The 15,171-nt window shown below is 46.1% G+C and overlaps 1 protein-coding gene across 13 annotated transcripts in view; it reads right to left on the reverse strand.

The window, feature by feature from the left end:
* Window positions 1–502: 502 nt before the first annotated feature.
* The window catches only part of CDYL2 (chromodomain Y like 2), a 258,880-nt gene continuing 244,211 nt past the window's right edge, over window positions 503–15,171 (reverse strand). For 11 of the 13 annotated variants that reach the window (XM_035282427.3, XM_035282424.3, XM_078357811.1 and 8 more), the window contains 2 exons: window positions 10,707–10,850; window positions 2,551–7,096 (listed from right to left, as the gene is read on the reverse strand). In XM_035282427.3, coding sequence (XP_035138318.1) covers window positions 6,938–7,096; window positions 10,707–10,850 — 303 coding nt within the window. In that variant the 3' untranslated portion in view covers window positions 2,551–6,937. Of the gene's footprint in view, window positions 7,097–10,706; window positions 10,851–15,171 lie in introns of all 13 variants that reach the window. The other 2 variants (XM_035282429.3, XM_078357812.1) reach the window with 1 other exon arrangement.

Consider the following 15,171-nt stretch of genomic DNA (forward strand, 5'->3'; position numbering starts at 1 on the left):
GGGGTCCTCACCAGGGTGACACTTCTAAGAATCATGTTGTGATGATCAAAGCAATGAGAGCATGTATGTGAAAGAACTTTGTGTAAGTCCATAGTGACAAATATCATTGTTAGCCATGCATGGCAGCTGGGATTGTCCAAGCTCAAGTTCCACAGAGGTTTCTCTCTAGTTGAGGAGGAAGCCCTGGTATAAGGAACCATTCTGGGCATATCAGGGAATGGGTAAATGCTCATATCAATCCCCTGAAAAATCACTCCTGGGCCCCCACCCAGTTCTGGGGTCCTCTGGCATCAAGCTGTTGTCCCCACCTAGTGACTGCCCTCCTGAATAACTGATCTGGGTAGTCTCTAGGGAACACAGGCACCAAATTCAGGTGCAAACTAGAAATATCAGATGTCTCAACCCCTAGAAGGTCCCCAAAACTTCTCTGTTCAGAAGCCACAGTACATACTCGTGAACTTTATGTGCAGCCTGCAAAAGGGGGAACACAAGCAAATGCAGATGAAGTCTCAACCTTTTTATTCAAAGCAGCTTCTCACAATGTATAAATACTGCATATTAGCACACATGAAAAATACAACTTCTAAGGCACCCAGAAATGTGTTCATACACGTTACAGGACCATTCACAAAGAGAGTGTACAATTTGCTCTAGACAGTCAGCATTTGATAAATCAGAAGATTATTATCCCTCAGTACTGCACCCAGTCTCAATAAATATTTACAACATGGTGAGAAGGGGTCAGCTGTACCTGCTTTATAATTCTATGAAGTACTCAGACTTACAAATATTCAGAACTAGATAAAGACTCTCCCATGATAATCTGGCAAAATAAAACAAGTAGCCTAATTTTGCAAAGGTCTTGGTGGATTTTGGTGTGTGCGACATCCATGATCAAATCCAAACACTCCTAGGGTGAGCTGGATACGTTTTTGGTAGCCTGCTTCATTATCAGAAGTTTGGTAATAAGCCTTACCAATAGAATACCACATCTTCAGCATCCATCATTTCTCAACTGGTCAATGGATCAACGATTTCATCATGAATGAGAATGGAAAGCGAACTGAAGACAATTCTTCCCGTACCTAATAGGAATTAGAATGGGTCAATGAAGAATGAAAGGAGGCAGACATTTGGCAAGTGCAGGATCCTACTGTTCAGTATAGACACGTCTGAAAAATTCTTACCCTGAAGGTTCATGTTCAGATGGAACAGTCTACACTGGCCAGATAACCTGGAGGAATGCCAGACCTCCACTTCTATGATATGGATACAGGCTTGGGACTACACAGCAGAAACACCAACCTGAGATAGTGAGCTTCAATTAGAAACTCATCTTTCAGAGCCTTCTCAATATGACAACGAATCCCTCTGTATGGCCAGCCAGGGGGAGCATGAGGTTGGTGAAGTGAGCAGCTTCTCTGCACCATCAAGCATACACATATCTGTCTAGATGTGCCCACAGTCTATGAAACTCAGGCTTTGTTACAATAATGGAATTCTTTGGTCCTCGGTTTTATGAAAGGCAATATTGTCACAATCCTGTCAACATCGACATTGGCAAATGACTTCAAGCTGAGACTAATGGCACAGGGACAAATTAAACACCAGATGGGAAACTCTATACTCTCCAAACCTCTAAGAGTCAACTTTAAGAGTTCCAGCATCAGGCTAGATGTTGGATCAATGAGATAAGGTTAAGCCGTAAAAACGCCCGAACCGAAGCTGAAAACTAGATATGGGTTTTTCTGACTGCCACACACGCTGCAAAAACTTAAAGCAAATCTCCATCTTAATAGCTGAAAGGCTGACTTTATAAACACGTACCAGAGATGAATCAAATAACTTGATTTTAGCCATAGGATCGCCCTGGACTACTGAAGTGTGGACAACCGAAAGGAAACACAATTTCTTTTTAAGTCTAAATTCTAGTTGGTTTTATTAAACCCCAAACACAGTAGACACACTGCCAAGGAGCTCCATGATTTATGTTCTATAAAAACAGCCCTGGGTAGACAGTTTCAGCTGATATATTATGTTCTACATCTCGTTTGCCTTTGTCCTGCTAAACTCCAGTTTAGTATGGCTTGATACACATAGTTCATTGATAAGACACTGAGGACACATGGGAATGCTGATTGTGTAACTAAAATCAACTTCAGATTGTCTACACAGTAAGACTCATAGGTAAACTTTGTTAACATCTCTCAAGGAGTGCTGACCTTACCCAGAATGGACGTTTCCAAGTCATCTACAAGGAATCTGGGGTCAACTGCCAGGGTCAGGAGCAGGAAATGTCATTTGTTTGGAACAAATGATGGACCAGCAGCCTTCCCTATGACCGTGTCTAAACCATGTTTACAGTATGAAGGTGGCTCTGGAAAACCAGTCCTTGGTCCATTCTTATGGCCAAAGACAATCACCAAGGTGCCTATCTGGTCCCTGCCGCCATCATCTCAATCAAACTCTTCAGATTAGCCATGAATTACAGACTGCATTCAGTCCGTCCACATGGCTTACACTGCATGGAGGAAACAACCCGTATTACCATTTTATTTTTTTTTTTTTGCAACAAGCTTAAGGCTCTGTTCACAAACTCCATCAACTGCCACACAGTAAGAATTTATGGGGAGATCTTAAACTACTTATGTAGTTGCAAAGTTGAAAATTTTACTGATCCTAATGGTAAGGCTTATTCACAAATTCAATACATTTTGAAATTATACTTCAAACTCAATTACTTCGAAAAAAGATTAACCTGCTCTCCAACAATATAAGAGCATTATATTCTAATGAAAAAAACTGGCACCAAACCAGAATGCTATTTTTCGAAAGAACAAGTGATATTAATGAAAAATATTGCCTAAAACGCATATCCTAACATCACAGAAATATAAAAGTTTATATTTTGAAAATATATACTGTATTAAAGTCTGTAAGCATTTCAAACAAAATTTGCAGAAATAACTAAGCAACACTTATCTACAACAAAAATATACATGCAAGACAACCCCAAATGTTTCCCTTAAATATCTACAAAGTGTAGATTTTTAGATTATACAAAACCATTTACAGAGAATAAAATAAAATACTTAAGAAATCTCATTTCTTAAATACTGTGTATATTAGTGAGAGTGTCTAGACTAATATATACAACAGATCTAAGTGTCTGAATACAGAAAAACAGAACAGAAGCAACTCTGCAATTTAAATATTCACTTAAGAGGATTTGAAGATGTTTCTATTCGTTTCTCTCTGTTAAAAAATTTCCACAGAAACTAGACTGGAAAATTTCATGGATGTGACTAAATTTGAAATTTTAAAAAAAGTTTACAAAATTTTTTAAACCAACAATAATGGGAAATGCAATTCAGCATTCAGTGAAGGCTATTTTTAAATGTGGATATTCAGAGATACAGTTGCATTGTTCAAAGTCTATTGTGATTATTATTTTTCCATCCTTATACTAAACTTCACATGGGAAAAACAGTTTCATGCTTCAGAGAGAACATTTCCTAGTTTAATCTATACCAAACAAGAATAATATTTTAAGTCAATTCTCTACTACTTTCTCACAGCTATCCAATGTCATTCTCAGACAGTGACTTGGATGGCCGTTACCGACAGACATTACTTCTATGCTGGAAGGGGCACGTAAGTACATCAGCATTAGGCTGTGTCTTCCAGACGGTGCTGAGGTCTGACCACCTTAACAAATGTTCTGCACAAAGTCCTCTCGGGACAGGGCTGTTAACTCAGATGGTCCCATGAGATGCTAGGAGTGAGCCATCGTTGAGGTTAGGGAAGAGAGGGAAGGAGAGTTCCACTGCATGGCTAACAGGATGGGAGGGAGTGGATTGCTAGAAAGGCCCTTGACTAAAGAACCGCCCTCAATTGCCCACCCACAGCTATTCTTCCAAACCTAAAGGTAATTGCAGGACAGGGCTGCCAAGATGAGCTGCAGTTCCTTAAAGACCCGCCCAGGCTCTTGGGAGTGACTTACGAGAGAAGGTAGGGGAAATGCTGGAGAGAGGGGAGAAATGATCCCTTAGATAGAGAGGGGGCCCTAGGTTGGAAGATCAAAAATGCAAGTCTGAGCCCTATCTCAGAAAAGCTATTAGGATAAACCCTGACACAACCAGAGGTCTGGTCTTTTCCATTCCAGATCGATTTGCTGTAAGTTACCTGGAATTCGCCTACACATTGTCAAAACAAGTACCCCAAAAGTGAAAAATTCAGTCTACCCTGCAGCAAACAGATTGCTCCCACTTTCACCCAATACTGACTATATGCAAACAACCAAAATACAGATTTCCACCACCCTGTTACACCCAGGAGCCAGGAATTAACAAGCATGAATTCCACCTCAGGAATGGTTTCATATTCCTGCCTTAATCATCAGAGATCCCCGAAATGTTCAGCAGTTTCGATTTGATAACTCATCCAAACCTGAAACGTTTCTGGTTCTCTCAAGAAGGGAACAAAGGTGGACACTGATCTAAAGGAATTTCTAAACATCCCTTCCATTTTCAAGGAGAATCTTGACCCCACTTCAACAGCTGTTGAATATAACTGCACCCAGTCAGAAGCTCAACAGAAATGAGGAGGCTCTTTCGAACAAGAATTTAGCAGTATGAAAACACTAACTGCCACAACATACAAGAACCAGGTTCAACTAAGTGTTTTGGCAAGTTCACATTTGCTTTCTCAAGGGAAACAAGGTAGAGCTTGGAGACAAGGGGAATCCAGGTAGAGCTGCGACAACAGGCATTTGGGCAAAAGCATGTGTCTCCCTATAGTAACTCCCTGTAGGGCAGGTCGGCAGTCTTTATAGGATCCACATGGACAAAAAGAAGATGCAAAGGACTTCAATTCCATCCTCCTCTGGCTGAAGGAGAGGTTTCCCCTCCTTCCCAACCCTCACAAACTCTTAAAGGAGAAAGGCTTTGCAGGGAGGGAACCAAGGTCATCAGAAGGACCAGCAGTACAGATAAACTTGAGGGTCACTGCTTAAAAACCATGTCTCTAGATCTAGTGTAGACAATCAACCTGTTCTTTGAAACTCAGAGCTCAGGGCCACAAATATATTGCATCTGCCCTGCCCAGTGCACCCAGTCGCCTGGAGAAGAAGTGAAAGGACCACAGAGAGTTAAGAGAACTGTCACCAGGACTCTCTTCTGAGCCTGCTTCACCTCCACCACCTGTGCCCACCTCTTGCTGGCTTATTCCACTCTCTCCAAAGAAGGGCCAAGAAAGGCTGGTGCCCAACAGGAAATGGGAAGAAGGGGAGGGCCAAGGGCCTCCAGGAATACTCATGGGCTGTGAGGGAAATGGGAAAAAAATCCCTCCCTCCTGAGAATCTGAGAATCTACATTTCTCTGGCTGCTTGACCCATGGTTTAAATCTCATGCAGAACACACCCCTTCCATTTGTCTGCTCCCAACTTGAGGTTTATATTTTTCCCCTCACCACCCAAAACCACAATCCCAAACCCTTCCTTTTCTGTAGCTTATCCTGGGACTTGAGTCTGATGGTCTAACACATGTGCTGGAAGCCCCTTGCAGCCCAGGGGCACTGAGGCAAGGAGGTCTCATCCCTGGTCATTGCTCCTTATGTGTATAAAAAACTAGAAAAAAAGATGGGTCATTTCAGCTTCTGGGGGAAAAGAGTCAGACCTCCAGACAGCTCAGCAGAGCGGGAACTCTTCCCCAACTCCCTGGGAGGCCAATACCAGAAATCACTGATCACATGGAAGCAAAAGACTGCAGAATCCAACTTCAGTCATTTGCCCCAAAGAAAAAAGTCTTACTCTAGATAGACAATATGCTATTTCCAGGTAGGGCCTATCCCCGCCCCTTCCCGACATCACACAATTAGGGGCTGGGTCTGTTTCAGGATCATTCAGGCTGAGAGGGTCCTTTATTTCCTTAAAGACAGCAGAGGGAAGAGAAGACTCTCCCAAGACATCTCCGGAGGACAAACCTAAGGAACTAGTATAATATTATTACAGCTGAGAGTCGTTTTACACACAGAGGTGCAGCGCTATTCTTTCTGTCCACAGAAATCCTTCTGTTTTCATCTCTCTGAACTTTATTTCTGCATGGCTCATTGCTAGAATGCACCCAACGGCATGAACCTCGTGTGGGATTTGGTCCAGGGCAGTATGAAAATAGTATCTGTGTGAACAACAGACATCACAATATATAAACAAAAATAAATAAATAAAATAAGTCCAAGGAAAGAGAAAACATTTCCCTAGTAGTTTGTTTTTGCAAAACTAGCTTTACATATAATACACATAAATTATCAGAATTTCCACTTACATTGTTTTAAAAATATATATTTAACAAAACATTTCTAAATGTACAATATCTGGGTTTGTAAATCACTCAACCGGGTTTTAAGACCAAGCCCTAATAATCACACAGATTTGCACTGGAGGGAGACCAAAGCCAGGTGTGCACAATCGTTTTGCTCATTGGTCTGGAAATTCCCTAAGATAGGTCGTCCTCTGACACCCGATCTAAATACAACCAGAGAGAGCCTTGACGGCCAAGTCTCCAGGTCAGAGGCACTGTCTAGACACAGCCTGAGTCAGAAGAATGGGAAAGTGGTCTTCCCCTTCCTGGACCGGGATGGTGCATTTCAGCAAGTGAGGAAAGGACAGCAGTGCTTGGCGGAGCCCTGGGAAGATACAGCCCTGGAGAGCTCTCTGTCCAGGTAGGGCAGGGATGTGGGGGAGGCCAAGTATGCTGCGTTTTCCACCCATTACACAAAATCAAACCAATGAGGAGCAACCAAAGGACACGAGGAAATGGACACAACCCTAGGCATAAAGAGACACCTCAACAAACTCCTTGGCCGGGGCAGACGCTGTGCTTCGGTTTCCGAAACACAGGGCAGAGTTAGAAGTTGAGGGCCCATTAGCTAGGACCCCTCAGACTTCATAAATTTTGTCCTGCAGGTAGCTGAACAGGGAGTCCAGGCCTTTGGAGGAGCTCCAGAGCTGCTTGAGCATGAGGCATTCCTTCTCATTCACGTCTTCCAGCACCGATTTCAGGAAGCTCCGCACGAGGCATTTGGACTCCTCTAACACCTGGAGGGAGACAGACAGGCCTGTTAGCTGGGCACTGGTGACTCTGCTCCAGAACTAGGTACCTGGCCCATGGGGCACTGGTCAACCTCCCATACTCGAAGCCAATGAAGGCTACCTCCTTCAGCCTGGGCCTTCCCAGTCCCATGTTTCTAGCATGGCCATGAATGGATCCCAGATGTGTCCAGACATGGAGCCCTGAGGCCCCGGGATGGCTCAGTGAGGCCCGGATCACTCCAGACCACTTGGCTATTACCCAAGGGTGCCACAAACACAGAGTCCTTTCCTATAAGCATCATGAAAAAATGTAGGAGACACTGCTTTAACCTCCCTGTGATTTATCTTCATGATCTGTCAGCAATAACTCAAGGATCAAGGAGAACACAGAGTAAGACAATGAAATGAATGAATGGTTATCACAGTATCATACAACCCTCCCCAAGAGCAATGCCCCGTGTTCAGGTCACACAATGAAATGAATGAATGGTTGTCACAGTATCCATACAACCCACCCCGAGAGCAATGTCCTGTGTTCAGGTTACAGTGGTAGTCATCATGGTAGTGACAAGTAACAGTACAGCTATCACCATCATAATAATTACAGTAGGGAGTAACAATCGCAGGAATGAATAGTAATCATCACGCACAGTAATCATTGTAGTAATGAGTAATAATGATCACAGTAATCATGGCTATAAACGGAGTAGCTGCTGTCAACAGCTATGATAAATGATCACAAAGGATCTGTGATTATTCACTATAGTATTCCGTATATATAATTATATATTATATACATGGAAACACATGTATATACATAATATGAATATATTATGTATGTATATATTATATATAATACATACACACTGTGTATATAATACATGTCTGTGTATATATTGTATACACAGACACATGTACATACAGTCTTATTCCCACAGTGTTATTACTATGATAATTACTACCATACTGTGATTATTACTCATTATGATGATGATGGCAGTAATCCATCGTCATAGTAATAAGTAATGATCATCTTAATAGTGAGCACTATCCACAGTGATAGAAATAGTAATCATAGCAATGAGCAATAATCACACTAATAGTCACAGTAATGATCAATAATCATAGTAACAAGTGTAATAATAATCATAGCAATGAACAATCATAAGAGTAATAAGCACAGAAATGAGTAATAATCATGGTAATTACAGTAATAATCATAGCAGTGGGCAATGATCATAGTAATAAGCAATAATCATAGTAACAATGGTAATAATCATAGTAAGTAAAAAAATCATAGTAGTAATAGCAATACTAATCATAGTAATGAGTAATAATGACTGTAGTAACATTTGTAATCGTAACTGTAATAATGCCACTATGATCACCATTAACCAACAGAATCTGAGAAGTACTTTTCCTGAATTCTCTCATTTACTTCTCATGATAAGCCTGCAAGTAAGTAGTCTTTCTGTCCCCATGTTACAGGTTTACAATCCAAAGCTCCATGACGTAAAGTGGCCCAGGGCTGCCCGACTACTGGCATGGTGGAAAGAGCAGAAAACCTTGTCTGGCTGATTCCAAGAGCCACACAGCTGCTGCCCTCCACCAGAGGCACATCCAGACGTGAGGCCTTCGAGCATCCTTTGCTGGCCTCCACCAGCCTCTCCTGAAATGCCCTCAAACAGAAAGACACAAAGACAGCAGGTCCCTGGCTCCAGCAGGCTAGAAGGGGCTGCAGCCTCATTTCCCAGCCTGGGCTGGAGGCTGCAGGTGGTGGGATGAACTGCCAGACTCAGCTGCCTCTTTCCCCCTGGAATGGCCCCAAAGAGGAGCATCTCCTAGAGGCCATGGGCTTCACTCTGGTGGATAGTTCCTTTCTCAGGAACTGCCCCCAGCACTCCTTAACTGACAGCTGTTGGCAGCAGAGATGTCCTTGCAGTATTCCTTGTCCTGAGAGCCTGCCCACTCAGGTGTCCTTCAACAGCTGGTTTCACCTAAGCATCTCTCCCCTGCCACAGCACAGGCCAAACTCCTTCCTATAGCTCCCAGGCCAGACTCCCACCCTCCTTTTCAGCGGCGTGGTTCCTAGCATACCAGTGCTACCTGACTGCATGCTGCTGCCTAAGCTTCCCGGGGATTTCTGACTCTTGCTGCTTCCTCTGCTTAGAATTTCTACCTGTGTCTCCATGAAGCTGATCTCAGGGTGATCAAGCACCCCTGTTTGCTCAGGACTAAGAGGGATATGATTTGGCTGTGTCCCCACCCAAATCTCATCTTGCATTGTAGCTCCTATAATTCCCACATGTGGGAGGGACCCGATGGGAGATGAATGAATCATGGGGGCAGTTTCCCCCATACTGTTCTCCTGGTAGTGAACACATTTCAAGAGATCTGATGATTTATAAGGGGTTTCCCCTTTCACTTGGTTCTCACTTCTGTCTTGTCTGCCACTGTATAAGATGTGCCTTTCACCACAATTGTGAAGACTCCCCAGCCACGTGGAACTGTGAGTCTATTAAACCTCCTTTTCTTTAGAAAGTACCCAGACTCGGGTATGCCTTTATCAGCAGTATGAGAACGCACTAATACAATGGGGTTTCCTGGGATTCAGGATTTTTAGTCCTAAAACCAGGAGAGTCCCAGACAAGGTGGGGCAAGTTAGTCACCCTAGTCATTAGCAAGCTTAAGAGAGAATCCATGTGAAGAAATCAGCAACACCCGCGGCCCATGTGAGTGTTCACGAACAAGGTGGAGACCACCCCCCACCTATCACCATCACCCAAACAGGACTGTTCAGCTTGCCAGGGGCAGGGCTTAAACACAGTACGTGACAATATATGGGGATGAGGCCCAGCAGGAGAAGCAGGACAGCTGGGTGTGAACACAGGCAGAGGGAGAGAAAAAAGGGAGGGGCAAAAGTGTTGCCCCAGAAATGCACCCAGCAGCTCCCTGTTTCTCAAGCACAGAGAGAGTCCTCAAGTCTCAATCTCCCAAAACGCTTCTCTGAGCTCTGGAACCAGCCCTGGGGCTGTAGGAGTGGCCTTGTCTCCACCTTCCCACAGATTATTCCCCTGCTGTGCTCCGAGTCACGGTTATGAGATAAAATCAACACTTAATTAAAAACCAGTGCCTCTGCAGAGGTGTTATTTGTTTATGTATTTTTCAGTGCGTCTTCAAACAGTGACATTTCAATGTGCCGAGCAGTCGGGAGAGAAAAGAAATGAAATAAAGGCCCGCGTATACAGCTTTCTCTAGTCATCTCTGGATGGGTTCAATACTTTTTGTCCTTACTTGCCTTTGCTTCCCGTTTCTTTGAAAGCTGCAGATGTTTCGTGCTTTTGCGGGTGTTTAGGACTTACTTTGAAAGCAGTGACTCTATCCCAGAGTATCCATCTCTCCTGTGAGGCTTCTCTGCCCAGAGATGATGGAGAATATGTAATACTGCTGACTGGCTCCCTCAGAATGAAGCTGTCAGTACCGAGAAAAGGCCTTTGTTAAACTGCAAAGGGTCTTTTGCTTATTCCCTCTGTGCAAGGCCCTCTGAGCCTTGCTGTCCTCATCCGTACAATGGGTCTATCACAAGGACAAGCACGCGGGAGACACGGGAACTCACCACGGCACTACAGGCTGCCATCTCCTTGACCCGCAGCATCACCTCCTGGCTGAATGTGGTGGGCCAGAAGACCTGCGACACCAGCCCCCTGCTGCAGGCCTCCTGGGCGGTGAGCTTCCGCCCACAGAACAGCATCTCATTGGCCTGAAAAAGCAAAGCAGGCGAAGACTGAGGGCCTGGAGGTCCACCCACATCCCTCAGTGGGTCCAGGGCTTGCCACCTGCAACCATCCCTGTTCTGGGAAGCATCTGGTCTTCCAGATCCTTATTTTATTTTGGGATAAGACGAGATTTGGAAATTTCATAGAAATGTTTGTGTCCATGTGTATTTTTCTGAGCTTTCGTTAATTTCCCCAAAGGACGTGTGTAACTGTGACTCTGCATGCCTCACCCCCCTCCCCATTTCGGGTGGCAGACACAAGGGCATGGGTTGTAGGCTGGGTACACTTCAGAGCCCATGACCCAGCCATGATGACATCACTGGCACCGAAATGTACCCAGCCCACAACAGCCCAGGGATAAAGAGACGCTCCCCCCAGATAATAAAGCTCAAGGGGGGTTTCCAGCTGCAGGTGTGGTAGAGGAGTCTTTCTTCATCTCTGATTGAGGTAATTCTGCAGGTAATTCAGAATCAGACCATCCTAGGTAGAGTAGGGTGTCCCTGGTGAAGACCCATAAAATTAACCAACAACCCCCTCTAGGGCTAAGAAAATAAGAACATAAACAGAGTTTAGTCACAGACGCACGACTCTGGGCAAGTCACAGTGAGCCCAAGGCTAACATCCCCGAGCCCAAGGACCATCCACGGCTGTGTCCTGCCTGTGGAGAGGTGGGGCCACAGGGAAAGGAGAAATAGGAGGAGAGAGAGAGAGAAAGATGAAGAAAAGGAGAAAAAGAGAGAGAGACCTGATGGTACTTGAATTCCTGGGCCCTATCTCCCCAAGGGAACTGCCACTTCTGGACTTTCCAGCTGGGAGAGCCATTAAGCTCCTTCTTAAAAAATTAAACTGGTTAAAGCATTTCCATCACTGGCAGCTAAAAAGGTCCTGAATAACACCACAATACCAAGGCAGAGAGGCGCATCTCTCCCAGTGGCTCAGGACTGACCAAGGGCACTGCCCAGTCATGAAGGGCAGAGACCAGCCTTCCCTGGGCACTGGTGACCTGAGCTATCTTGGTACCACACTCCCCAGAGAACTTCCTTTTGCTTTGAAATTTGCAGCTGTCATATAAGGTCTGAGAGGAGCTCCACAGATGAGGTCCTAGGCACAGACAGAGAACGTGGTAGTATAAGCTGCAACTTGCAGACAGTGCCTGATAATCAGGGCGTAATGGTCACATCCAGGTGATAGAGTCCGCACAGCTGACAATGCCATCCATATCTGCCATCCACCTGCTTCCCCACACTCTCTTCTCCTGCCTCTATGTGCTAGCTCCTCTTGGGCTGGTGTTAAAATGTCAGGCATTCTCAGACCTCCAGAGCTATGCGTAAGATCTCCTACTTAGTCCTGGTCGGCACTGATGGGTCATGATGTCCCAGAGGACAATCTTCCACGCCAGAGGACAGTCTTTTATGTTGCTAATAAGCCTTGCTTGCTTATGTTATATATTTTTGCTTGCTTAGTTACAGATTTGAACACAAAGGCCATGATGCTTTCTGAGGAACACCTCAGTCAAATGAACTCAGTAGAAGGTCACTGGGAGAAGTGGCAACTGGCTATGTCTGCTCCAGTGAACCTGGATTCAGATCCGCTGGCAGTTATGCCCTGGCAGGTGCAAGGTACAAGGTGAGGCCTCCATTCATACAGAAAGGCTGCTGGTCACCCTTGAGATACCACACTCTGTGGTGCCGTCTTTCAAGAGAACTTAAGAGTATTATCCAGAAACGTAAGGACTCAGAGAGGAAGGAGATTCTTGGTCAAGGTAGGGTGACCCTGGTGAAGACCCATAAAATTAACGAACAACCCCCTCTAGAGCAAAGAAAACAAGAACATAAACAATTTAGTCACTGATGCGTGACTCTGGGCAAGTCACTTAACGTCAAAAAGCCTCAATTTTCTCTGCCATCCAAGAGGTATAATGACAGCACCAAGTTCCCGGCACAGAGGCGAGATTAACTGAGGGGTGCTTAGAACAGGGACTGGTATGTGCAGAAGGGGCAGCAGAAATTTGCTGTTTTTGTTATGGTTGGTGATGTCATTTTCGAAACGGAACAAGGAGGAATATTAAGGAAGGAAAAGGGACACTGCTTATCAGCCTAACTATTATAACAAAAGTAGGACTTGAGAGATGGGAAAAATGGGCTTGCAGGCCCTCTGATGAAAACCACAGGATAGGGAGCTACAAAGGAAGACAGGGAAGGAGTCCAGTGTAAAAAGGAAGACGGGGCAGGAGTCCGGTGTGAAAAGGAAGACGGGGCAGGAGTCCGGTGTGAAAAGGAGGACGGGGCAGGAGTCCGGTGTGAAAAGGAAGACGGGGCAGGAGTCCGGTGTGAAAAGGAGGACGGGGCAGGAGTCTGGTGTGAAAAGGAGGACGGGGCAGGAGTCCGGTGTGAAAAGGAGGACGGGGCAGGAGTCCGGTGTGAAAAGGAAGACGAGGCAGGAGTCCGGTGTGAAAAGGAGGACGGGGCAGGAGTCCGGTGTGAAAAGGAGGACGGGGCAGGAGTCCGGTGGAAAAAGCCCACCCTTCCACAGGTGCATGTCCAGATGCAACAGTCACAGTCCTAAGAATGTACCACACTGCCTGAAGAGCATGAGAGGGAGGCCAAAGGCTGGGTGTTCACCCTCTGATAAAATCAAGACACCAAAAGAAATCCTGGAGTCTCCCCCTTAAAAGGAATAATTCACAATAGCTGTGGGGCCACCATCGGCTGGAAGAAGCCACTCTGCAGGGCCCGGGAGGCAGCACTCGGTTTTTCCTCTGGGGTTACAGGGTTTGACTCCGTCACCCAGGACATGCTTCTCTGACAGTTTTGTGAGGTCTCCTGTGACCTAAGGTGTCTGCTAGCAGATGCCACCAGTGGACCCCTGGCAGACCCTGCTGAGGTGGGCATAACACAGAAAGCCCAGCACCCTCCCTGGCATACCAGGCTTGCAGGGGCCAGCCATATACACTGCCATGGCCTTGTCCCTTGCCCTCTCCCCATTGTCCTCATCAGGCCCCACTGACCTGATCACTCTCAACCCAGGACCGACCAGGCCCACTCCCCGCTCCATCCCCCACTTCATGCACCCTCTGCCTGGAATTCTTGCGTCCACTCAAATGTCACCTCCTCAAAGGGGTCCTCTCTGAACAAGGTGGGACCTCCTTTCAAGACACTGAGCTGGGGAACAGATCTGAGGATCAGGGGCTTTTGTTCATCCCTGGACTTCTGGTGGGTGCAGAGAGTCTGGCACTTTGTAGATTTGCAGCATTTGAAGAAAGGGAGGGAAAAAGGAAGATGACTGGCTAGAAGGGGGGGGACTCCCTGAGAACCTTCTGAGATCCAGCTTGGACCCATGCTTATGAAACAAGGATTAGCCCATCAGAACGGAGTTCAGAGTTCATGGTTACTCTGAACAGCAGAGAATTCTGAAGAGTCCACATGGGAGGACCCATCAAAGGAAGCCCAGACTCAGCAGCATGGTGCCTCCAACGCCTACACGGACCAGCTACACATTCTGAACCCCTCCCTGGGGTTCAGAATCGGCTAATCTCAGACTCACCCCTCAGCTGTGGGACCTGTTTAGTAACATGCTGTGTTCAGAGCACAGTGGAACCAGCCGGTTGGTGCTGAAATCCCACTGCCTGCCTTCAGACAACCCACTAAGCCTCTCTAGCCTGAGTCTCCACATCCACAAAATGGGGATCACAGCTGTCCTGCCTCACAGGGCTGTGGACTGCGTTGACAGCCCAGACCAACACACAGCAAGTGCTTCCTACGTGCTAGCTGTCATCACTGCTCTCTCCGGTCCCGACTCGCTTCTGGATGTTGGTGCAGAATCTGACCACAGCTTACGGTGGGCTCTGCTGCCTCCATGGCACAGCAACTCTGTCTGCCGCACCTGGTGACACAGCTAACTTCCCTGAGCTTAATGTTCCACCTATAAGATGGAAATTGCAACCATTTCCACACGGGGTGGAGACTACTTTGTGTTCACTGAATCCTTTCCCTTTTGTTGCTGGACATGCGCTGGGCTACATCTTCCAGCCTCCCTCACAGGCACATGTGGCCAGAGGCTGAATCATGGCCAACGGCACATGAGTGGAGGTAAAGATGCCTCTGCAGGCCTGGCCCGTGAAGCCCTCCTGCATGATGCTTCTGTCTCCCTCTTCTCTCCCACTGGCTGGAAGTGAGCGCACATCTACCGGATGGGGGCACCTGGCTCCCCAGACAGCGTGGGTGGCTCCTACACGTATGCTGGGCCATGCAAAGGTAAGAAGGAAAGTTTTGTTGTTCAAGCCACTGAGACCCTGTTATGGCACCC

The sequence above is a fragment of the Callithrix jacchus genome, chromosome 20 (assembly GCF_049354715.1).
Source record: "Callithrix jacchus isolate 240 chromosome 20, calJac240_pri, whole genome shotgun sequence".
Classification (NCBI taxonomy): domain Eukaryota; kingdom Metazoa; phylum Chordata; class Mammalia; order Primates; family Cebidae; genus Callithrix; species Callithrix jacchus.